The sequence below is a fragment of the Acanthochromis polyacanthus genome, chromosome 6 (genome assembly GCF_021347895.1).
Source record: "Acanthochromis polyacanthus isolate Apoly-LR-REF ecotype Palm Island chromosome 6, KAUST_Apoly_ChrSc, whole genome shotgun sequence".
Taxonomy (NCBI): Eukaryota; Metazoa; Chordata; class Actinopteri; family Pomacentridae; genus Acanthochromis; species Acanthochromis polyacanthus.
Window position 1 is genome coordinate 37732435 of NC_067118.1, and position 24396 is coordinate 37756830.

The 24396-nt window shown below is 39.4% G+C and overlaps 1 protein-coding gene across 2 annotated transcripts in view; it reads right to left on the reverse strand.

Annotated features, from left to right (window-relative positions):
- The window catches only part of stat6 (signal transducer and activator of transcription 6, interleukin-4 induced), a 47556-nt gene extending 27686 nt beyond the window's left edge, over positions 1 to 19870 (reverse strand). The window contains exons 1-3 of one of the 2 annotated variants that reach the window (XM_022205216.2): positions 19177 to 19870; positions 2341 to 2486; positions 1791 to 1935 (exon numbers count right to left, since the gene is read on the reverse strand). In XM_022205216.2, coding sequence (XP_022060908.1) covers positions 1791 to 1935; positions 2341 to 2474 — 279 coding nt within the window. In that variant the 5' untranslated portion in view covers positions 2475 to 2486; positions 19177 to 19870. The remainder of the gene's footprint in view (positions 1 to 1790; positions 1936 to 2340; positions 2487 to 19176) is intronic. The other variant, XM_022205215.2, reaches the window with a different exon arrangement.
- Positions 19871 to 24396: the final 4526 nt, after the last annotated feature.

A 24396-nucleotide genomic window follows, 5' to 3' on the forward strand; every position in this document is an offset into this window, starting at 1 on the left:
TGCAGGCAAATAGCACACATGTATGGATGTATGTAAGTAGTAAAATATGTGTAGCATGAAGAGTCACCATTTTTCTCCAGTATTGTTAACATCTGTGGGCACTTGGATAAATGTTGAACATGCTGATTCCAGGTTTTTACCCCTTTTTTTTTAAATTAACCCCTTAGTCCCTGAGCCCTGTTTGTGAGGCACCTACTCTTAGTCCCTACAGCCCCCGCCGGCGGGGGCCGTAGGGACTAAGGGGTTAAACAAATAATCAAAGAATCTGAATTTTCTTAGCAGCCTCTTCGAACCATGTGCAGTTTCCATCAGAGGTGCAAGATTTTCAACCGCAGTAAGAAGGAGCCAACGGTGGTGAAAAAATGTGAGGAAGAATTGCTTGAAGTTCACAAGAAATAACCTAAAGGAAGTTGTGGGCACTTCTCACCCACAGCTACAGTCCCACAAACACATTTCTCATGAGAAACACAATACTTCCCATTTTACAAAAAAAAACAAAAAGCCTTTTGTCCTCTGCTTTGTCCGTTGTCTCTGTTAGTTAAACCTGCTAAGAAACTGAATGTAAGCTGCTCTAGAGCTGCAAAGCGACACTGGCTCAATCCCAGTATCCAAACTCATGGACTCACGCAAATTCCTACTTAAAGTGAACTTAAAACTGCCAAATCATTAAGTGCCTCATTGCTCTAATGCATATTTTCCTCTGGGACTTGCCCATAGTTTACAGTGTTGTTGGAGATGCATAAACATGACTGTGCCTGTCCCCACAAAGTGTACATAAATCAAGCATGAAGAATGGAGGGAAGAAGATCCACTTGGAAGTTCATCTGTGAGCAGCAACGTCTGGCTGCTCACTGTCTTTTATTCCATAGAAGTAGAACTGTTTGTATTTTCAGGCAAACGTCCATTTTTTTTTTTTTTACAGATGTTCAAGGCTGTCCTGATGTGAAGGGAAATGACTCTGTTTCCCCTTATTGAGGTATTTCCTGTTAGCTGAAGACATCCCAAGATATCATGCAGGTTGCATCTGTCAATTACAGTCACCTTAAATCAAGTTGTAGATCCTATAGGTCCCCTCAAATTATCCTGTGTGTGATCACCTTTGACCTCTGTTCCTATTTGCTTCTCCCAAACTGACACTGGGAGCACATCCAGGCCCTCTCTGTTCCTAATATGACCCTGAGAAAGGCAGATGCTGCAAAAGAAGATATATGAGAGAGGGGGAACTGCTGTAGGAAAAACATGACTTGGTTAAGATTACATGTTGTTTAGTTTGGTGTTCCTGAGCAGATAAGCTGTCTCCATATTTGTAATCTAAGTAGAACTCCTTATATGTGCTCACATTGCTGTGTTGCTCGTATCACTTCTCCTGATATCAGTAAACATTATTCTCAACATAAGCCATCTGAGTTTCCAGAGCGTCTCTGAATCTGCCTCCTCATTCGTCCCTCAACAGAATTCCCTAACATCTGATTTCTGGTAGTTTGCTAAAATGCAGAAACATTATGTCATAAATAGAGAGTGATCGACTGATCTGAGTCTAAATATATTAATTTTTTAAAGATGAAGTGCTGTCTCTAAGTAACATGTGCTGTCAAGACAGTGAGTCCAGTTCCTTCTTTTTCCACCATCTGGAGCACTTCTGAATTGACAATAAGTCAGTTAAGTCTATGAGGGTTTAGGTCTTGTGATGGAGACTGAGACTGAATCACTGTCTTTTAGCATCTCCTCAGGGATGCGGGGAGGAACACAAATCCCATTCTGAGAGCTTGTGATTAATGCAGTCCTCCTACCATGTTCCTGCTGATCTGCATCAGCTTCATCCTCTCCACTACGTCGGTTTTCTGCTGAGCGATTGTCTGCAGCATGCTGACGGTTTGTTCCAGGAGAGTCTGAGCCTTGCTCTCCTGATCCATCTTTTCCAGAGAAAAGTCCTCCCTGTGAACACACACACACACATAAATGTCCACACCTATACATAGCTATAGATCCACACGTACAAGGCCATGCACCTGCAAGATGTTGCAATATGCTACAAGGAACAACATGCAGAACTATATGGAAGCACGTGCATGTGCATTACCAGTCAAAAGTTTGGACACACGTTCTCATGCTATGTTTTTATGCAGTTATTTTCTACATTGTAGATTAATACTGAAGACATCAAAGCTATAAAATACATGGTTTTATGTTGTAAACACAAAAGTGTTAACCTTCAGTATTAATCTACAATGAAGAAAATAATACAAATAAATAAAAAGCATTGAATGAGAAGTTGTATCCAAACTTTTGACTGGTACTGTATGTTTTTAAGTACAGTATGTGCGTGCGCTCGTCTCCTACCATCTTTGGCTCTCGATCCAATCAGCTCCATAATGTCGGACTTCGATGGGGAAGGTGGATGGAGGATAAAGGCTGTTGACTGTCTCATCAGGCAGACACTGCAGCATCTGGTACATGTGTATCCACTGGGCCATGATCAAGCAGGGCTACAAAGTAAACGCAGTCAGAGAGCGTTAATGTCATGTCTCTGCAGTTTATTTACTCACTTAAAATACAGCGGCACTAAACAGAGAATGTAGAATAAACAGTTAACTGGTGTCAAGAAATAAGGCAGGACTTATTCCAGATGCTTTCCAACCTCCCTTCGCTGTTTCTGGTTCTCTGGCATAAACACAATATTTCCCACAGAGATACACAATGTTAACTCCTTGACGCCTGAATTTATTTACAGTTAAATAAAAAACATTTTTGTGGGTTTTGCTTTCCAGCTGATTCTAAAATAAGTGGAGATTGTTAATTTATCTATTACACATAGAACAGATATATAATAATAATTACAGATATTTAATAATTAGGTCCCACTCTGATCGGTCCTACGAGAAACCGGAGCTTGCAAAAGGCTCCGAGGTACGTTACTGAATATGCACAAACTGGCATTGGTGGAATGGATACGCTATTTCGGCTGCAGTCTGTTTGAGGGCGTGTTAAGTCTTCATCGGAAACTCTTGTGCAGAGCCTAATCAGACACAGTGACCATCACAATCATGATTATAGAGGCAGAATATTAGTTTAACAATGAATTTGTGTTGTTGCATTTTACTATAGTATGTTCCCATGCAGTGAGCTCTTGAAATATTTGGATAGTAGCACATTTTTGTACTCTGTAGGTCTGGCTATTTTAGTATTCGCAGCAATAGGCGTCAAGGGGGTAAAAAGGCTAACAAATACGTAGTTAACCACGCCCGACGGGTACCTCGGCAGGGTTATTGCATTCGGTGCGGTATCTGGCTGGGTAAGTAAGTATGTATGTACACACGTGGACAAAATTGTTGGTACCCCTCAGTTAAAGAAGGAAAAACCCACAATTCTCACTGAAATCACTTGAAACTCACAAAAGTAACAATAAATAAAAATTTATTGAAAATTAAATAATCAAAATCAGCCATCACTTTTGAATTGTTGATTAACATAATTATTAAAAAAACAAACTAATGAAATAGGGCTGGACAAAAATGATGGCACCCATAACTTAATATTTTGTTGCACAACCTTTTGAGGCAATCACTGCAATTAAACGATTTCTGTATTTGTCAATGAGCGTTCTGCAGCTGTCAACAGGTATTTTGGCCCACTCCTCATGAGCAAACAGCTCCAGTTGTCTCAGGTTTGATGGGGGTCTTCTCCAAATGGCATGTTTCAGCTCCTTCCACATATGTTCAATGGGATTCAGATCTGGGCTCATAGAAGGCCACTTTAGAATAGTCCAACGCTTTTCTCTCAGCCATTCTTGGGTGTTTTTGGCTGTGTGTTTTGGATGGTTGTCCTGTTGGAAGACCCATGACCTGCGACTGAGACCAAGCTTTCTGACACTAGGCAGCACATTTCTCTCCAGAATGCCTTGATAGTCTTCAGATTTCATCGTACCTTGCACACTTTCAAGACACCCTGTGCCAGACGCAGCAAAGCAGCCCCAAAACATTACTGAGCCTCCTCCATGTTTCACCGTAGGGACAGTGTTCTTTTCTTCGTATGCTTGGTTTTTGAGTCTATGAACATAGAGTTGATGTGCCTTACCAAAAAGCTCCAGTTTGGTCTCATCTGTCCAAAGGACATTCTCCCAGAAGCTTTGTGGCTTGTCAACATGCATTTTTGCAAATTCCAGTCTCGCTTTTTTATGAGTTTTTTTCAGCAGTGGTGTCCTCCTTGGTCGTCTCCCATGAAGTCCACTTTGGCTCAAACAACGACGAATGGTGCGATCTGACACTGATGTACCTTGGCCTTGGAGTTCACCTTTAATTTCTTTGGAGGTTGCTCTGGGCTCTTTGGATACAATTCCAACGATCCGTCTCTTCAATTTGTCATCAATTTTCCTCTTGCGGCCACGTCCAGGGAGGTTGGCTACTGTCCCGTGGGTCTTGAACTTCTGAATAATATGAGCCACTGTTGTCACAGGAACTTCAAGCTGTTTAGAGATGGTCTTATAGCCTTTACCTTTAAGATGTTTGTCTATAATTTTTTTTCGGATGTCCTGGGACAATTCTCTCCTTCGCTTTCTGTTGTCCATGTTCAGTGTGGTACACACCTTTTCACCAAACAGCAGGGTGACTACTTGTCTCCCTTTAAATAGGCAGACTGACTGATTATGAGTTTGGAAACACCTGTGATGTCAATTAAATGACACACCTGAGTTAATCATGTCACTCTGGTCAAATAGTTTTCAATCTTTTATAGAGGTACCATCATTTTTGTCCAGGCCTGTTTCATTAGTTTGTTTTTTTAAATAATTATGCTAATCAACAATTCAAAAGTAATGGCTGTTTTTGATTATTTAATTTTCAATAAATTTTTATTTATTGTTACTTTTGTGAGTTTCAAGTGATTTCAGTGAGAATTGTGGGTTTTTCCTTCTTTAACTGAGGGGTACCAACAATTTTGTCCACGTGTGTATGTATGTATGTGGCTATGTCCGGTCCGATATCTCTGCAACCGCTGAAGTCAGGATAATCAAACTTGGCACTGAAAATCAGTCTAAGATCCCCTGCTCAGTTGTGGAGTTACAGGTCAGCAGATCAAGTAGGGAGGGAGATACGTACGATGATCAAAATTGATACATATTGCATCATTTGAATAGGCAGGACAGGGTTTTCGGCAGCAGAGGGCGTGGTTCTGCCCTCTACTGAGGGCTCACCTAGTTTTATTTTAGAACTATGTGTGTGTATCAATTCATGCGTTCCATGTTGGTGTGGCAAATCAGACAAAGCGGGACTTAGTCTGCAAACAGAAAAACAAACAGGAAATAACAGACGTGACATGGGATTTCTGGATTTCCTGCTGGGTATGAACTGAACAAATCAAAGCACCTCCAAAATCAAGCTGCTGCTACTTCATTTACACGTCAACACAGGTTAGCAGATAGGCTCATTCTTGGCTGTGGTCTTTCTTACAGGATTTGTGGGCGACAAGGAAAAACTACCTGGATGTATGCCAAGCACACATCTGGAAAACATGTGCAGTGCAGCCGTGGAGACACAGAGTCTTAACCCTGTAAAGCCGTTTGTATCATATATGATACATGAGTTTCTGAGACCTCTATCTCATCATTATGATAAGTTGTTTCCTTAAAAACGTTTTGTATGTATCCTGAGACATGTTTTCTGCCCCCTTGTGAATTATCATTCCACTACTGGCAGCTGAAGTCGTATTTTGCCCCTTTTCAAAATGGCTGCTTTCATAAAATCGTCCATGCACGTTTTTCAAGAAAATCATTGCTAATTTTCAAAAAATAAAGGTAACAATAACATCTAAATTGTTACTAATTTTTTTAAATAAGTAGTTTCTGCATTGAAAGAATGCATATTTACTAAGTAATCCATTGTTTATGTTTCAGTTAAACCATGTTAAATTATCTGTATCATATATGATACAACAGGATTATAACGTACCTTTTTTCCTGAATTGTCATATACCATTTTTGTAATGTAATCTACATTATACCTGTAAAAATACAAACACATACTATTTTAATTATTTAATTAATTTAATGAAGGAATGAAAGGCCATCTTCAAATGCATTTTGAGTATTTTTACAATAACAGTTTCTCTGAAATCAGAATCGCTGTATTTTATTGACTTATTTTTATATGTCAAAAAGACTAGAGGAAGAACAGACAAAAAGAAATTAAAGTGCAAATGTAATTAACACACCACTTTGGTACTTAATTAATGAATAAAATGCCATCTTCAAATGCATTTTGAGTATTTGTACAATAACAATTACTCTGAAATCATAATCGCTATACTGTACTGACCAATTTTTAGATGTCAAAATGACTAGACAAAGAAGAGAGAAAAATAAATACATACATGGGGGATTAGTACATACACACGTGGACAAAATTGTTGGTACCCCTCAGTTAAAGAAGGAAAAACCCACAATTCTCACTGAAATCACTTGAAACTCACAAAAGTAACAATAAATAAAAATTTATTGAAAATTAAATAATCAAAAACAGCCATTACTTTTGAATTGTTGATTAACATAATTATTTAAAAAAACAAACTAATGAAATAGGGCTGGACAAAAATGATGGTACCTCTATAAAAGATTGAAAACTATTTGACCAGAGTGACATGATTAACTCAGGTGTGTCATTTAATTGACATCACAGGTGTTTCCAAACTCATAATCAGTCAGTCTGCCTATTTAAAGGGAGACAAGTAGTCACCCTGCTGTTTGGTGAAAAGGTGTGTACCACACTGAACATGGACAACAGAAAGCGAAGGAGAGAATTGTCCCAGGACATCCGAAAAAAAATTATAGACAAACATCTTAAAGGTAAAGGCTATAAGACCATCTCTAAACAGCTTGAAGTTCCTGTGACAACAGTGGCTCATATTATTCAGAAGTTCAAGACCCACGGGACAGTAGCCAACCTCCCTGGACGTGGCCGCAAGAGGAAAATTGATGACAAATTGAAGAGACGGATCGTTGGAATTGTATCCAAAGAGCCCAGAGCAACCTCCAAAGAAATTAAAGGTGAACTCCAAGGCCAAGGTACATCAGTGTCAGATCGCACCATTCGTCGTTGTTTGAGCCAAAGTGGACTTCATGGGAGACGACCAAGGAGGACACCACTGCTGAAAAAAACTCATATAAAAGCGAGACTGGAATTTGCAAAAATGCATGTTGACAAGCCACAAAGCTTCTGGGAGAATGTCCTTTGGACAGATGAGACCAAACTGGAGCTTTTTGGTAAGGCACATCAACTCTATGTTCATAGACTCAAAAACCAAGCATACGAAGAAAAGAACACTGTCCCTACGGTGAAACATGGAGGAGGCTCAGTAATGTTTTGGGGCTGCTTTGCTGCATCTGGCACAGGGTGTCTTGAAAGTGTGCAAGGTACGATGAAATCTGAAGACTATCAAGGCATTCTGGAGAGAAATGTGCTGCCTAGTGTCAGAAAGCTTGGTCTCAGTCGCAGGTCATGGGTCTTCCAACAGGACAACCATCCAAAACACACAGCCAAAAACACCCAAGAATGGCTGAGAGAAAAGCGTTGGACTATTCTAAAGTGGCCTTCTATGAGCCCAGATCTGAATCCCTTTGAACATATGTGGAAGGAGCTGAAACATGCCATTTGGAGAAGACACCCATCAAACCTGAGACAACTGGAGCTGTTTGCTCATGAGGAGTGGGCCAAAATACCTGTTGACAGCTGCAGAACGCTCATTGACAAATACAGAAATCGTTTAATTGCAGTGATTGCCTCAAAAGGTTGTGCAACAAAATATTAAGTTATGGGTACCATCATTTTTGTCCAGCCCTATTTCATTAGTTTGTTTTTTTAAATAATTATGTTAATCAACAATTCAAAAGTGATGGCTGATTTTGATTATTTAATTTTCAATAAATTTTTATTTATTGTTACTTTTGTGAGTTTCAAGTGATTTCAGTGAGAATTGTGGGTTTTTCCTTCTTTAACTGAGGGGTACCAACAATTTTGTCCACGTGTGTATGTTCAGTGTGAGAATCTACTGGGAGATGGAGAAAAAGATTCCTGAAGTTTGTTGTTTTGTTCTTTCTTTTTATTTTATCTATTATTATATTATTTTTTGTTATGAAGTGTTTGAGATCACTCAATGCTAATAATAGACTGGAGCAAGTGGAGTTTTCCTGGATATTGTTGTAAGCAAAAAGTTACCCCAAAAGCCTGATGTATCATATATGATACAAACAATACATCATAAACAAAATGATATGGCAAATTGTTTTTTGATTTTGTTAAAAGGAGTGCTAGACATGGCAATTCCAAAAAATTTGAATTTTCTGGCTACGTTTTGATGGGTCAGGCTTTACAGCTGTTGCTGGCAGCGAGTGTATTCTGTGAGCTTCATCAGCTTCATACATGTGGAGCGCTCCCTTCAGTGTTACCACTCTACTGACACTTCACCATTGTTCTGAGGTAGCGTAAAGGTCAAACGGCCAATACCTTGATTCCTGACTGACAGTAAAAAAATTCCACCTGCATCTTTCAAGTATTTTGTTTTCAGTTTTGAGTTGTTTTGTTCTATTGTCGGTGTGAGCTGACGTTCACAAGAGATATGTTGTCAGGCTGCTTCAATATAACCCTCGTGTTGTCCTTACCAAAAAATGTTGTTGCCTTGTCTGAAAAAAGTCCAGAAATTCAGAAAAAATTTCCCCAAATTTATAAAAATTTGCAAAATCTTCAGGAAGACAATTCCTGAAAAGTTTCCCTAAAAATGCTTTTTTTTAAAATACAAAATCCCCAAATTTGACAGTGAAATTCATTGGATTTTGGTTGATTTTTTTGAATGTTCGTAAACATTTTTTAATTCGTTTTTTTTCCACCAAAAAATGTTCAAAAATTTCCTAAAAAAATTTGAAAATATGGAAGTTTTCACTGTGAATATATACATATATATATATATATATATATATATATATATATATATATATATATATATATACACAAATATATAATATATAATTTTTTTTTTCCACATTTTTAAAACTTTAAAACGGGTCAATTTGACCTGCAGGATGATAGGAGGGTTAAGCACTAGCTCTTTGAAATGGAAGTGGACTAAGACAAATAATCAGTGAACTCCTCATAGTGATTCATGACATTTCATGGGCAGCAGGAAACAACTCTGGAACTGTTACATCTGACTGAAGGAATCTAACGTTGCGCAACACCTGGTGAAAAACACAAGTCACATGTGAATCCAGTTATTGCCCTCCATTTTTTCAAACGGCTACGTAACTAATGCAAAGTTTTCAGCTGGGTAATATAATTGCAGGACCTTTTCTAACATAGTTGACAGGCATCATAGTTGATGTTTTTGCTGTTTTCAGGCCTAAAATCAACATGGCCGCCTATAACCAAACACCACAAGGCATTTTCACACAAAGATTATTCTAAATATTATATATATAACTGAGTGAAATTGAGATTGAAAGTTATTTCTAAAGATATTGTAGTAAACCTGTTGACATGCCATAAATCCACACTTGACTCACACACTTATCATTAAATAAGTCAGAAAGCCTTGGAGTCTTGCCAGTCTTTTCTTCAGGAGGAAATGACATCATGTGGAGCAGGTCATGTGATCTGGAATTAACACACTTCCTTGAGAGGTGTTTTGTGATGAGGAATTTAGTAGAAAGTCTCGGACACAGGTACGATTTGCTATTTTCCATATAAAATGTGATATATTGCCAAAAAAGAAATATCTGTCATGATTATCTCAACTTAATAAAAAAGAACATAATCAAAACTAATTCTGAACAAGCTCATTTTATTATTGTTTAGCTCATTAGAAGGTGGTTGTTATCCCCTTAAACTTCAGTGTACCGCCGGCGGTACACTTACTAATTTGCATAGGAATTTAAAGAATGTCCGAAGGCTGCAAACGCGATTATACAAACACTATACGCCGATGGAAAGCTTAGATTCTCATGAATCCGCCGGTATAAACCACTTTCAGATGTGATTACCACAGCGGGTGAGAAAAACACATTTGTCCGAAAAAAACGAATATCCATCCATCCTTTCTCTGTACACGGCTTCAACGCACACAGCGCGACTCACATTTCCGGGTTCATTATTACACACAGATGAAAATATTCCACAAAAAACGGCCATAATCCAACCTTTTACATCCAGACGACACAAGCCAGTAAACTATTTTGTCCAAAACATGTCTTGAAGTCGGTATAAAATCCACGAATCGGTCATTTTCAAGGAAATGCACCTCGCGATGTGCGTCCAATATTCCCTGTATTTTTGGTCATTTTTTTAAATTTAAAAATAGAATATTAGCAATTTTTTTGTACTGAAAATGGCTGGAATTGACTGCAGCTTAAAGGGTTATTAAACTGGGACGGTTATTTAGTTGACATTTTAGTGATATCCAATCATTTTTTACTCATAAGTGATTGTTTCCATAATAAATAATTACCGGTATGAAATTTGCAAAGACATGATCATAACGAACATAAAACCTTTTTCATTTTTACTTTTAACAAAAATGTAAGCAAGATACATCCTATGGACTTCAAAAATCCCTCAATTATATATTGACTCAGGTGTGTTTTTAAGGAAAAAGTAAACTTGTGACACAAGAGCAGCTCATTTGTTACTGAAGACGTTCAGGCTCAGTCAAAGAGATTTATATTAAGAACTGTCTAGTTATAGTAAATGTTAATACAGCTACATTTGTTGTAAAGGGCTGCGCTCCTTAAAGAACCTGATAAGTGACAGAGTAACCTTCATATCTTAACAGTGTAAGTTTACACCTTCAAGTTTATAATAACAAGAAACCATGTGGGATCTTCAACCGACAAGCCCCGGCAAGCATACAGGATATACCTCTGTCATATTTATGTGGGCGTTCACAGCAAACACAGCCAAGAACGTACAAACAGGTAAAGAGGAGTGAAGCTCTCAGCTCTAGACACTGTTTAGATCAGGGGTCTCAAACTCAACTTACTTGGGGGCCACTGAAGGTAGAATCAGAGTGAGGCTGGGCTGCATCAAGTATTCCACAAAAACAAGTTTCAAGTATTCCAAAGAAAAGTACAACTGATCCAATCTTCTTCTTTATCAATAACAGTTCTTCAACATGACGGTTTCTTCAGAATGTGAATGATTCTGCTGAACATGAACATTTTTTCAGAACATGACCTGTTCTTCAGAACACAGGCTTCTCTTGCCTACTCCTGGCTGCCAGAGACCTGACGCCACCGGAATGTCATGAGCCTGAGCTATTTTGCGGTATATGTATTTTTATTTGTTTATTATTTAAATATTTCTCCGGAAAAATAAGCATTTTCTAGCCTAACAAATTGAAAATAATATAAAAAATAATAATTAAAATATATTAAAATAATATTCAATCGAAATAAATACAGCGCTGGGCTCTGATTGGCTCAGGGACCACAGCAGGAGTCTCCTCCGTCTCGTGTTTAGCAGCTCAGCATCTTGCTTTGTCCATTTCACATAGAGGTCCGATCGCTGCGCATCAAAATAAATTTAAAGTCGCGGGGGATTCAGGAACCTTATCCCCGCCACAGAGGAGCGACCACTGTATATTAGGTGAAAGGCCACGGCATGTGTGACACCGAACAAGTCGGCAGATAGACTTATTAGCTTCTATCACCGCTAGCTCAACAGGTTGAGCTCTTGCCTTCGGTGCGGCGGTCGTGAGTTTGAGACCAGCTCGTGGCACTTTGTCACTGTTCTTTGACATTTTATCAAAGTGCTGTCTTATGAACTACGCGGAAGTGTATGACAAAAGTGGGCGGGCCGCACCAATGCTGAACTTTGATCTCAAGTAGAGAGCCACAAAATATCGTCCCACGGGCCGCGAGTTTGAGACCCATGGTTTAGATTGACACGCTGGCTGCCTGTGGCAAACATTCCTCTAATATGAGTTAAACTATCTAATCCTTCACCTCATAGTCTCAAGGGCAATATATTTTTGGTTGATTATGCTGAGGAGCAATTTCCTAGTTTCATAAGTGTAACTGAACACTGCCTCTGTAAAAGACTTGGTGCGACACCGAAGCTGTTCTTCCAAACAATGACGAGGCAACTAACACAGAAAGAGGCCACAGCTGTAGATTTACTGGCGTTTCTCTGCCTGCCAAATGACAAAACTTACATTTCTGGTTCTAACATGCAGGAATATTCTGCCAGATCAGTTTCACATGAACACAGCAGATTTTTGTATCACAGATAGGATGCTGTTGTGCCTCTGAACCTCCTGATCAACATGCAGCTCTTACATCACATAATGAGGAACTGTTTCCTGGAGAACTGCATGAGTAACAGGCAAGAAAGAGAAGCAATCAGCAGCGCATTTATTATTTAAATCCACATTGTTGCTGCCCATCCACAGCAGCATCTGAACATTGTGTCAGGCGTCTCATTCAGGCTTTCACTCGCTGCCCACTTCTCCTAATGCTTACAAGCAACACACTGTAAGATATTAGACAGAGATTTAGTGGAATCTTTTCTAGTAAATCAATGGAAGCACTGAAGCGACGATACTTTCAAATCAATTCAACCTAAAAATGCCTCATTTTTATTTTTATTTCTAAAAACCAGTTTCTGATTTTAGATCTTCTGGCAGAAAACGATGAGTTTAATTAATCTACAGCTGAGTGTTGAATCAGCTACTTAAATCAAGTTTAATGTCGGTCTATTTGTCTCAAAAACGGACTAATGGATTTGGATGAAATTTTCATGGAAGGTCAGAAATGACACAAGGACCAAGTGATTAGATTTTGGCAGTGATGCAGCTTATAGTCTGGATCCATGGATTTCTTACAGATTTCTGTATCACTGTGAGATAGCAGCACGGCGTCACTGTAACCATGACAACAAGTGAACGCTACGTCAGCTGCCTGCTGTCGATCACATGATTGCAATCCTTCTACAAATCCACCGCTGAGGACTTATCAGCACTTATCTGACGGAAATCATACATGGAACAACTGATTAAATTGTGGGGGTGTTTCTGAGTCCCATCAGTTCCCGCCGCCTGCTATATATTTAGCTCACATGATTCGGTATCTGTACATAACGTACACATACATAGCACATGCCTGTGCTCAGTCTAAGGTCATTTTTTATTAAAGATTTCATCTGTTGGCAATGATACAACGACTGGAACGAACAACATTTGTCCAGCTAACTGCAGTGACAAAGTCCATTTTTCCACTGTGAAATATTCTGCTCCAAAGGTCTTCATTCTGTGTGTTCACATCACAAAATATCTTTGGCTGTGTTCAACATAAACCATGAGGCCACCTGTGCACAGAGCTGCTCCGTCAAGCCCTCATCAGCGGATGTCAAGAACATACAAACATGGTGCAGAAAAGCCTCCCAGACATTCTCTCCTGCATGAAACATCTCTTATGGGAATAATTCAAGCTTTCCAGGCCTTGCAAGTTCCTCCCCTCGTTCCAGGTCAGCCTCAAGAATCAACAACAGCTCGGGGAACACTGACAAACTCTCAAATCATTCTTCTCCCTTTCCACATGTTCACGGTCTGTTTTCCGCTGTGACTTCTGATAAAAGACAAATGTCAAGTGAAGCGATGCATCAGAGGAGTTTCAGTTTTGATTTGGGACATGCATTTCTCAATCAACATGGAATAACACTGAACTAAATCTTGATTCAAATCAGGCTTCTGTTTGGAAATTCAATGCATATACTGGAGGTACAATGCATGACTTCATGCTCAAATCATCATTCCTACTTTATTCTGGTATATAATGGTCCTTGCTGGCTAAAAGTTCAGAAAGTTTTGGAAAATGTCCCGCAGGTAGAAATCCCCTTTAGACTAAGGAGTCCTGCGGTCAGTGTGAACACTGATTGACATCTATTTCTAATTTTAAAGGCTGCAGACACAAACGTCGTTACACTCAAAAGTGACTAAAGCCTGAAACTTCTGAACAGTGGTGGAAAGTTACTGAGTACATTTAGTCAAGTACTGTACTTAAGTGAAGTTTTGATATGCTTATACTTCCATTTGATGCTCCTGTATGCTTCCACCTGACTACATTTCAGAGGGAAGCACCATGCTTTTGTACACTACTATGTTTATTTGACAGCTTTGGTTCATTGTAAGATGAAAATTTTACACAACTGATAATAGAACAAGCTTTTAAAATACATTGCTGAAGAATAAACAAGCGGTTTCCTATGTTTTGGTTTTGGTTTTGAGATCTTACAAAAAGCAGGGATTCCATTTCTGATGAGTTGCCAACAACTCCATCAAACAGTGATTTCTAAACTTCTCTAAGCGTCTCACATGATTTCATTTCAGTAATGATCCAATATCTCACCAAAAATTAAAGAACTGAAGCACATTTGTGTATCGGGACTTAGTTTTTTCTTCTTTCCTCTCCCGCTGACAACCCCTCCTTCATGTGTTGTGACTGTCAGTAAATCTGGATCTAAAGTTGCTCAAAGTTGCTCCATCTACAGCAGCTAAAACACCAACATGAGACTCTTTTATTTCAACACCTTGACGGAATTTTGCTGCTAACAATTACAGTATGTACTTTTACTGAAATTGGACTTTTGTTTTCACTTCATTATGAGTATTTTTACACGTCTGTATTGGTACTTCTACTAGAATAAAGGATCTTTTTCCAATTCAAACTCATGACAGCACTCACATCATTCACTGACCGTCTTCTACGGCTCAAAACCTTGAGGTCACGTAGAAATGTCCCTATTTTTGAAAGAAAGCTTTTTTTTTCAATGAAGATGACATTAAATCAATCAGCAATCCAGTGTAGACATTGTTAATGTGGTAAATGACTATTCTAGCTGGAAATGGCTGATTTTTAATGGAATATCTCCATAGGGGTACAGAGGAACATTTCCAGCAACCATCACTCCTGTGTTCTAATGTTACATTCTGTTAGCTAACGGTGTTGAAAAGCTAACTGATGATTAGTAAACCTTTGTGCAGTTATGTTAGCTCATGAATAAAAGTGTGAGTTTTCATGGAAAACATGAAATTGCCTGAGTGACCCCAAACTTTTTAATGGTAGTGTACATGGAAAAGTGTGATCTTGAAAATCTTTATGTTTGCATCTTCTTATTTCTTTCCTCTCCTGATCAGGATGTATTTGCTTTTTCCTTCCTTATATTACTAAAGTATTTTTATTGTTATCCTTTGATGCTTAAAGATTTTGTTGCACTTACTTCATTATCTGCTCATTTCCTGAGTGAATCCAAACAAAAAGAGAATAAAAAAGACGTTTTACGCTGATCTGACAAACGCATCTGTGGCAAGTGGAAAAAAGTCTGTTCCTTGAGGAATATCAGTTCCTGTTTTTGTTTGTATGTGTTCAAAAGTGGCACCGTTTCAGGGATACACTGTCCCTAAAGAAACCTGTCAAACTGATTCAGTTTTATTTATATTCCCCAAATAGACCCTTTATTTGTTTACAAACATTGTGATGTTTTTTTGTGGGTGGGGCTTATGCTGGAGGCAAAAGCGGAGCGAGAAGTCAAGCAGGACTGGGAGTATATAGTTTGCGCTGGGAGTTTGCGCTGCAAACTCGAGCATTTTTAACCCGTTAAACCTCAGTGTACCGTTGGCGGTACACCTACTAATTTGCATAGGAATTTAAAGAATGTCCGAAGGCTGCAAACGCGATTATACAAACACTATACGCCGATGGAAAGCTTAGATTCTCATGAATCCGCCGGTATAAACCACTTTCAGATGTGATTACCACAGCGGGTAATATAAACACATTTGTCCGACAAATAACGAATATCCATCCATTCTTTCTCTGTACACGGCTTTAACGTACACAGCGCGACTCACATTTCCGGGTTCATTATTACACACAGATGAAAATATTCCACAAAAAACGGCCATAATCCAACCTTGGACATCCAGACGACACAAGCCAGTAAACTATTTTGTCCAAAACATGTCTTGAAGTCGGTATAAAATCCACCAATAGGTCGTTTTCAAGGAAATGCACCTCGCAATGCGCGTCCAATATTCCCTGTATTTCTTGTCATATTTTTTATTTACAAATAGAATATTAGCGATTTTTTGTACTGAAAATGGCTGGAATTGACTGCAGCTGACCGTCTCTGTCCAGTATTTTCGCCTCAGTGCATTTAACCACAACTGTCTTCGTTCCCTCTGAGCACGAGTGTTCGGTGGAATCCTATAAAATTTTAATTTGCGTTCGCCAATGTCATTCCTCCTATTATGGCATCCAAAAACACAGCAGGACGACATTTTAGAAAAGATGATAGAGCCTAGTCCCTCAGTCTTTCGCCTTTCAGTCACGGCCGCGGGCTTCCTCTTTTGCCTCCAGCTAAAGCTGTGACGTCATTCGTGACGTGGGTCATTAAAGGGTCTATAAATCTCAGAGGACATTGATGAGCTCAATAAAAGCGGAACTTTCCATGTCAATCAGGGAAGACACTGCGAATAAAGGTCTGGACTAAGATTTACGACTGAAACGGGGGGAAAAAAACATCATAACAATCAGAAGAGCTTCTGTTCACTTCACCATATATGATCATATCTGCCAAGAGATGAATTACATGCCAGGCTGAGTAACTGATGTCACTGGAGAATGGGAAGTCAGAACACAACTGGTAATTTCCGCTGGTAGTCTCAGAGTTCAATGTGGTGATTGTAGTGTAAATGCTTTAAGCTATACACAAAGCGTTTGATTTATAACTCGGAAATTCCAATAATATGACAAGAAAAATAAGGAGGTGCATTACATCCTATTATTGTGGCCTTGTTGGCATCATAAAACAATAAAACGGCAAACAAAGGAGATGTTTATCACCGACAGTCTTGAAAAATATGGTAGCGACTACCGAATATGTCCATGATACACTGATCTGTAAATGATCCTTTCTTTCTGTTAATCATTTATTCTGTAATGTTTTAAAAAGGGCAAAACATCAGTAAATACCAGAGTAGAAATCATCTGATTGCACGGTTTCTTCATTTAAGTGTTAAAGAATTTATTCTACTCAGAGTAAAAAACATAGTAATGTAAATCATCTAAATCATTTTTCCTAAATGTGTGGAGCTTTTCTGTCGTTTTCAATGGAAATCGACAGTTGTCACGTTTCGCTTTTAGAGTTGGTTTTGTTTCTGAAACCAAACTGAACACTAATTATGAGAGTAATTTACTAATCAACAATGAGATTTCATGATATTTAAAACAGAACAGAGACACAGGCATCATTTAAAAAGAGAAATATAGAATATTAAAGACTGTCGTCCGTCAGTATAAATTAGATTTTTTAATTTACAGTTGAATCTTGTGAGACAGTTTCAAGAGAACAGAGGAAAGTTTCCTTTAAATCTGCTCCCAGATCAGCTCCTAACCATCCCCATTCACAAAACACTCTTCACATGAAGAAGCACATAATCTATGCACCAGTTTGAGCCTTTCTCACCTCTACGGCCAACCAGGGGTTTTCACACAGAGGGTTTTTTTTTTTTTTTGCTGAAGTCAAATGCCCAATCACCCTTTGCCAGATAAGTGAGGCTAAACTTCCCTAAATGAGTGAGATCATCAAAAGCACCCTCTAGTACATGTGTAACAAAAAACATTCTCAATCCTGACCAAATAAAATTAACCCTCTGTTGTCTTCATTTACGGGCACAAAAAAAAACAGTTTCCTTATCTGAAAAAAAAAAAAAAAAATCTGCAAAAAAATCCCCAAATTTCTGAAAATTTCCAAAACCATCAGGAAGAAAAAAATTCAATAATCTTAAAAAGTTTCCCTTCGACGTCTTATTAAAAAAAATAAAAAATTGGCAAGAAAGTTCTTGCAAATAAGAACATTCACATAAAATACTTTTGTGAATGTTCTTAAGAAACAATTTTAACATTTCTTTTGAATATGTGGACATCGGAAACTTTACTGTGAAAATCTTTCTTTTTCCACAGTTTCAAACAATAAAACGGGTCAATTTTGACCCACACAAGGGTTAAACAAAAAAATAGCTTTTCAACAGGCTGTGAAAAGAAGAATGCCACAGAAGACAGATTCCTCCTCTAACACTGAGGCAGGCATTTTAGACAGAAATAAACACAATAAACTGAACACAAAACACCTCTGAGATGAGAATTATCAACGGTGCAAACATGTCCGTGTGGTTAATGTGTTAAAATGTTAAAGTGTCTTTGCTGAATTCAATCACCGGCAACAACACTGATAGAAATCAGACGATCTGATAGGCCTTCATCTGAAAGAGAAAGCCAGACACTTCCGTCTTCCTCTATCGTGAGGCACAACAGCACTGAGGATCTTTCCAGGACTGCTAGGCAGCCCTGGCGCCTCGTCACTGAGCTATTATTGTTCTCAGCAGAGGAAGGCGGCCAGTATTTTAGAATTTGGATCATTTTCAGGGTAGATTCAGTCCATCTGCTTCCCAGGAGTGTCCCCGCTAGTTTATGTAACCCACGGATTTGAAGCTTGGCCTGCATTTACTGTGTCAACACACACTCAGGCATTGTCAGGAGCAGCATGTTGTGGTGCGGCTGAATACAAACTCACATACAGTTTGTTTTCTTTGAGGATGGCTCATAAAGTTTCATAACATATTCTATTTTCCCGGGATTTGATGGTAATTACATCTAAAGACACTCTAATATTCAATAAACTGGACTTCCAACAATATTAGATCCTGACTACTTCTATCCAGCATTAGTCTTAATGCCACATAAACTGCATTCAGCTGTAAGAGGTTTCTAGGAACAGTGGAATCTAGGTTATGGAGGGAGGGACGAACGTGATAAAGGCAATATTCGTTCTGTGTTTAACTTCCTTCCACTTTCGCGTAATAAGATGGAAAACCACATCAGAAGTTTATTTACAAGTGCTCAAAATAGAAAAATAAATCAACAAAGTAACTATTATGGTTTGTACAAACGCAGTATTATTACAGGTATACTACCAGGTTGTGTTTTAGGCCAACATTCACGCTGCAACAGTGTGTTGTTTTCGCACCAAAACATGACAGCATGAGTCTTTACGCATTCATCTATGAGGGCCTCCGGAGCTGCAGGCCTGAAGGGTTTCACTGACAAACACAAGTAAAGATTTAAAAACAGACATTTAATCTTACCTTCAGTTAGACAGAGATTTCAACACATTGAAAAACCGCTGTGGTCGTCGTGTCTTCCTCCTCGTTCTACCTCAACAACTTCTCCGCCTGGCACCAGCAGCCTACTGAACCCTTCCTGCCTCCATCACCGAGTTGAACGTTGATGTTTTCCGCTTGAAAGCTGGGACATTTACCGTCAAATAAACCCGAAGAAGAGAATAAAGGTGCACTTTGAGCTCCAAGCAGATCCCACAGGGCGCAGACAACTTTCAGCAACGCAGAAAGTAGGTTGGACTCACTTCCCTGTTGCGCACGATTGGCCACGAAGCGGAGGAGTAGTTTGATTTCCTGCCGTCACGTTCAAGTCCACACATGACTGTTCGTAATGGTGACACACATCAGGGCTGCTGTGCTCTCATGAGGTGACTGTGGATGAGCTTTGGTGTTGGTTTAACGCGCACCTTTTGGACCAGGCTCCGTGCGCTCTGCAGCCTCGGGAAGCCGCTTTAGACCGTGAACGCAGCACCAGGGCTCCGAGCGTTTATCTGTCCGTGAAAACAGAAACTACAACCAGTGGGCTTGGTGAACTTCCACAGAACGAGTCGTAGGCGGAGTAATGTTGAGTCATTTCACGACATTCAGCAGCTTCCAGTAAGCCTCTGCGGAGACACATGATACCATATCTGCGGCTGGCAGCGGCTCTGAGGAGGACAGCTTCCCAACGGCACTCACCGAGACATAGCTGGCCAAACAATCCAGCAGCTTTTCACCTTTCTTCTTTTTTTTTTAAATTCTGTGAAGTTGTTTCTGGTGTCTCATAAACAAACACATCAATACATCTTGTTTTTGTCTCAGTTGTTTACTAACGGTAGATTGGAGTAGAATCAAATCACAATCCAGAAACAAGTATTGCACATTGTACTTCCTGAGTTGTAGAATATTTACTATCAAATTAGGATTTCACATACAAAACCCGTAACAAGCTTGTTAAATATAATTATAATTAACTATAAATAAAATAATTCAATGCTAGCTAGCTAGATGGACTATATATATATATATATATATATATATATATATATATATAGTATTTGGGGTCACTTAGAAATGTCCTCATTTTTGAAAGAAATGCAGTTTTCCCCCAATAAAGATAACATTTAATGAATCCATCTGCAGCAGCTAAAATTCCACGAGGAATTTCTTTTATTTCGGTATTTGACGGCATTTTGCTTCTAACACTTACAGTATGTACTTTTACTGAAGTAGAACTTTTAAATATAGTTTTTTTAAAAAACTTTATTATGAGTATCTTTTACATTTGTATACACTGTCTACTCTGTATTGTGACTTCTACTTGAATAAAAGATCTTTTTCCAACTCAAACTCATGACAGCACTCATTCAAAAGGACAATTTTGTAAAAAAAAAAAAAAGTATATATACATATATGTGTGTTTGTGTGTGTGTATATATATATATATATATATATACACTGCTCAAAAAATAAAGGGAACACAAACAACACAATGTAACTCCAAGTCAACCACACTTCTGTGAAATCGAACTGTCCACTTAGGAAGCAACACTGATTGACAATCAATTTCACATGCTGTTGTGCAAATGGATTAGACAACAGGTGGAAATTATAGGCAACTGGCAAGACACACCCAATAAAGGAGTGGTTCTGCAGGTGGTGACCACAGACCACTTCTCAGTTCCGATGCTTTCTGGCTGATGTTTTGGTCACTTTTGAATGCTGGTGGTGCTTTCACTCTAGTGGTAGCATGAGATGGAGTCTACAACCCACAGAAGTGGCTCAGGTAGTGCAGCTCATCCAGGATGGCACATCAATGCGAACTGTGGCAAGAAGGTTTGCTGTGTCTGTCAGAGCATGGAGGTGCTACCAGGAGACAGGCCAGTACATCAGGAGACGTGGAGAAGGCCGTGGGAGGGCAACAACCCAGCAGCAGGACTGATACCTCCTTCTTTGTGCAAGAAGGAACAGGAGGAGCACTGACAGATCCCTGCAAAATGAGCTCCAGCAGGCCACAAATGTGCATGTGTCTGCTCAAACAGTCAGAAACAGACTCCATGAGGGTGGTATGAGGGCCCGACGTCCACAGGTGGAGGTTGTGCTTACAGCCCAACACCGTGCAGGACGTTTGGCATTTGCAGGGAACACCAAGATTGGCAAATTCGCCACTGGTGCCCTGTGCTCTTCACAGATGAAAGCAGGTTCACACTGAGCACATGTGACAGTCTGGAGACGCCGTGGAGAACGTTCTGCTGCCTGCAACATCATCCAGCATGGCCAGTTTGGCAGTGGGTCAGTCATGGTGTGGGGTGGCATTTCTTTGGAGGGCCGCACAGCCCTCCATGTGCTCGCCAGAGGTAGCCTGACTGCCATTAGGTACCGAGATGAGATCCTCAGACCCCTTGTGACACCATATGCTGGTGCGGTTGGCCCTGGGTTCCTCTTAATGCAAGACAATGCTAGACCTCATGTGGCTGGAGTGTGTCCGCAGTTCCTGCAACACGAAGGCATTGATGTTATGGACTGGCCCACCCGTTCCCCAGACCTGAATCCAATTGAGCACATCTGGGACATCATGTCTCGCTCCATCCACCGACGTCAAGTTGCACCACAGACTGTTCAGGAGTTGGCGGATGCTTTAGTCCAGGTCTGGCAGGAGATCCCTCAGGAGAACATCCACTGCCTCATCAGGAGCATGCCCAGGTGTTGTAGGGAGGTCATACAGGCACGCGGAGGCCACACACACTACTGAGCCTCATTTTGACTTGTTTAAAGGACATTGCATCAAAGTTAGATCAGCCTGTAGTGTGTTTTTTCCACTTTAATTTTGAGCATAACTCCAAATCCAGACCTCCATGGGTTGATTCATTTGATTTTCATTGATAATTTTTGTGTGATTTTGTTGTCAGCACATTCAACTATAGAAAGAATAAAGTATTCAATAAAAATATTTCATTCATTCAGAGCTACAGTGTGTTACTTTAGTGTTCCCTTTATTTTTTTTTGAGCAGTGTATATATATATATATATATATTGAAAGAATTTTTTTTTCAATGAAGATAACATTAAATTAATGATAAATCCAGTGTAGACATTGTTAATGTGGTAAATGACTTTCCTAGCTGGAAACGGCTGATTTATTTATTTTAATAGAATATCTCCATAGGGGTACAGAGGAATATTTCCTGTGTTCTAATGCTACATTGTGTTAGCTAATGGTGTTGAAAGGCTAATTAATGATTAGAAAACCCTTGTGCAGTTATGTTAGTACATGAATTTTCCTGTAAAACATGAAATTGCCTGGTTGACCCCAAACTTTTGAATGGTAGTGTATATATACAAACCTTAAGTTTTTTTAAAATATATTCGTTTATGCTGATTGTTACAACTCTGCTCCAAAAGTCGCAACAAAACCAGGACTCCGCAATGGTGTGGTGACTACAAACGGTTTATTGCCACACAAAACAACCAAATGGGCCTTAGAAACCCAACCCAAAACCCAGAATCATGCTGCTGGAGCGCCGCACGGCAGCAGCTCCTGTCACAGAGCCAGTTTGAATGGAAGTGGGCCAGATTAAGAGCACCTGAGCCACTAGATCGTGGGTGTGGCTCAATCAGGTGACGACTGGAACAGACCCAGCTGGTGTCCAGGTGGAGGGTCGTCACACTGATAGACATATGATTAATGAAGTCAGCAGTCATGACTGAGTATTTCCACCTTTAATCTGCAGTGGTGTTTCTGATCATGTTTTGTTATTGTGTTTGTGGTGATAATGGATAGAGTAGGCTGACACTCATAGGACTACTTAATGTGAGCACCTGTTTACTTATTGTGTGGTCAGAATGATTGATGATCACTGTGATTTCTTTATACATCAGTTGTACATGTGGTAAATAACATTATTCTTTCTTGACTTTTTGTTTAGTCACAGGTGAACGGCTGTGCTCCGGCTGCTGTCAAAGACTTTACATAACAGATAAACATAACCTCCAGGCCTCTAAAGTGCAGCCAGCATGGAAGTGCTGTAATCCTTCATTCTTTCTAATGACCAGCAGGGGGCGACTCCTCCGGTGGCAAAATCAAGTCCAGATTGTATTGAAGTCTGTGAGAAATCAGTCATACTTTCTATTTAATTGGTGGCCTCAGACAAAAGATTCTCATTAGTTTGTGGTCTTAGTTGTTGTGTTTTTTAGAACAATAACAACTACAGTTGCTTTACAGACAGGGCAAAAAAGAAGGATACACAAGAAGACCATCGCATAACAAAAAGCTGATAAGGCCAAACAAAGACAAAAGACCAGAGAAGCAAATGTAGACAATCAGATTTAAACACAATAAGAGATTTTAAAACAAATCAATACAACAACATCATATAAAAATAATAAAAGCAGAAAAAAGCAACATCATTCAATACAGAATGATGTTTAATTTGTGAATCATGGTCCCATTTAAAAGAAGTAAGAGAATAAAGCAGGGTATGTTTTGGGTGGGGCTGCCTTGTGATGGAAAGGGCATTAAACAACATTTCACTGTGCTGTAAAAATTTATTTATGACAACAAAGGCTTGTTAAAATACTGCATCACTGTGCACAGCGACAGTAAGCTCTGAGTCAGATCCAGCCCTCAGTCTTTGTGGAAAAGGCCGAAGTCGAGGCTTCAAAACACTTGTCCATGAGTCAGTGGGTGTAGCTGCTTCCATCTTTTAAATCCAGTTTATGGCAGTGAGTGGTGATGGATGTATGAAGAGAGAGAGAGGGGCTGCATAGATCTGCATTTTCTAGAGGAAGCAACAGTGTGGGGGTTACATCTTTGTCATTTTAAAGTTGGAAGGAATTATTCTCATGGAATAAACTCATGAATATGCAACTTTGATAGAGAGATGAGTTTTTTAGGAGTTTATTTTTGCATTGCCAAAGCCATTCTTCAGCAGCTAATACTGTTATGGCCTGTTTGTGTTTCTTAAAACCATCACAACCATATTAGGCAGAGCTACAGAGGGAATTGTTTTGGCTGTAATTTTTTCAGAGGCAAAAGCTGTCATTAAAATGGCAAATTCATTCATAAAAAGAGGCAAGGCTGCTTTACTGCACAATTCAAATCCTCAGAAAAACTACCTGGAGGTTGTTGTTGTTGTTTCTCACAGTGACAGGGATTTTAAAACATTGGTAGCAGAGGGGGAGGAGGAAACTGCATTAAAGCACGGCCAA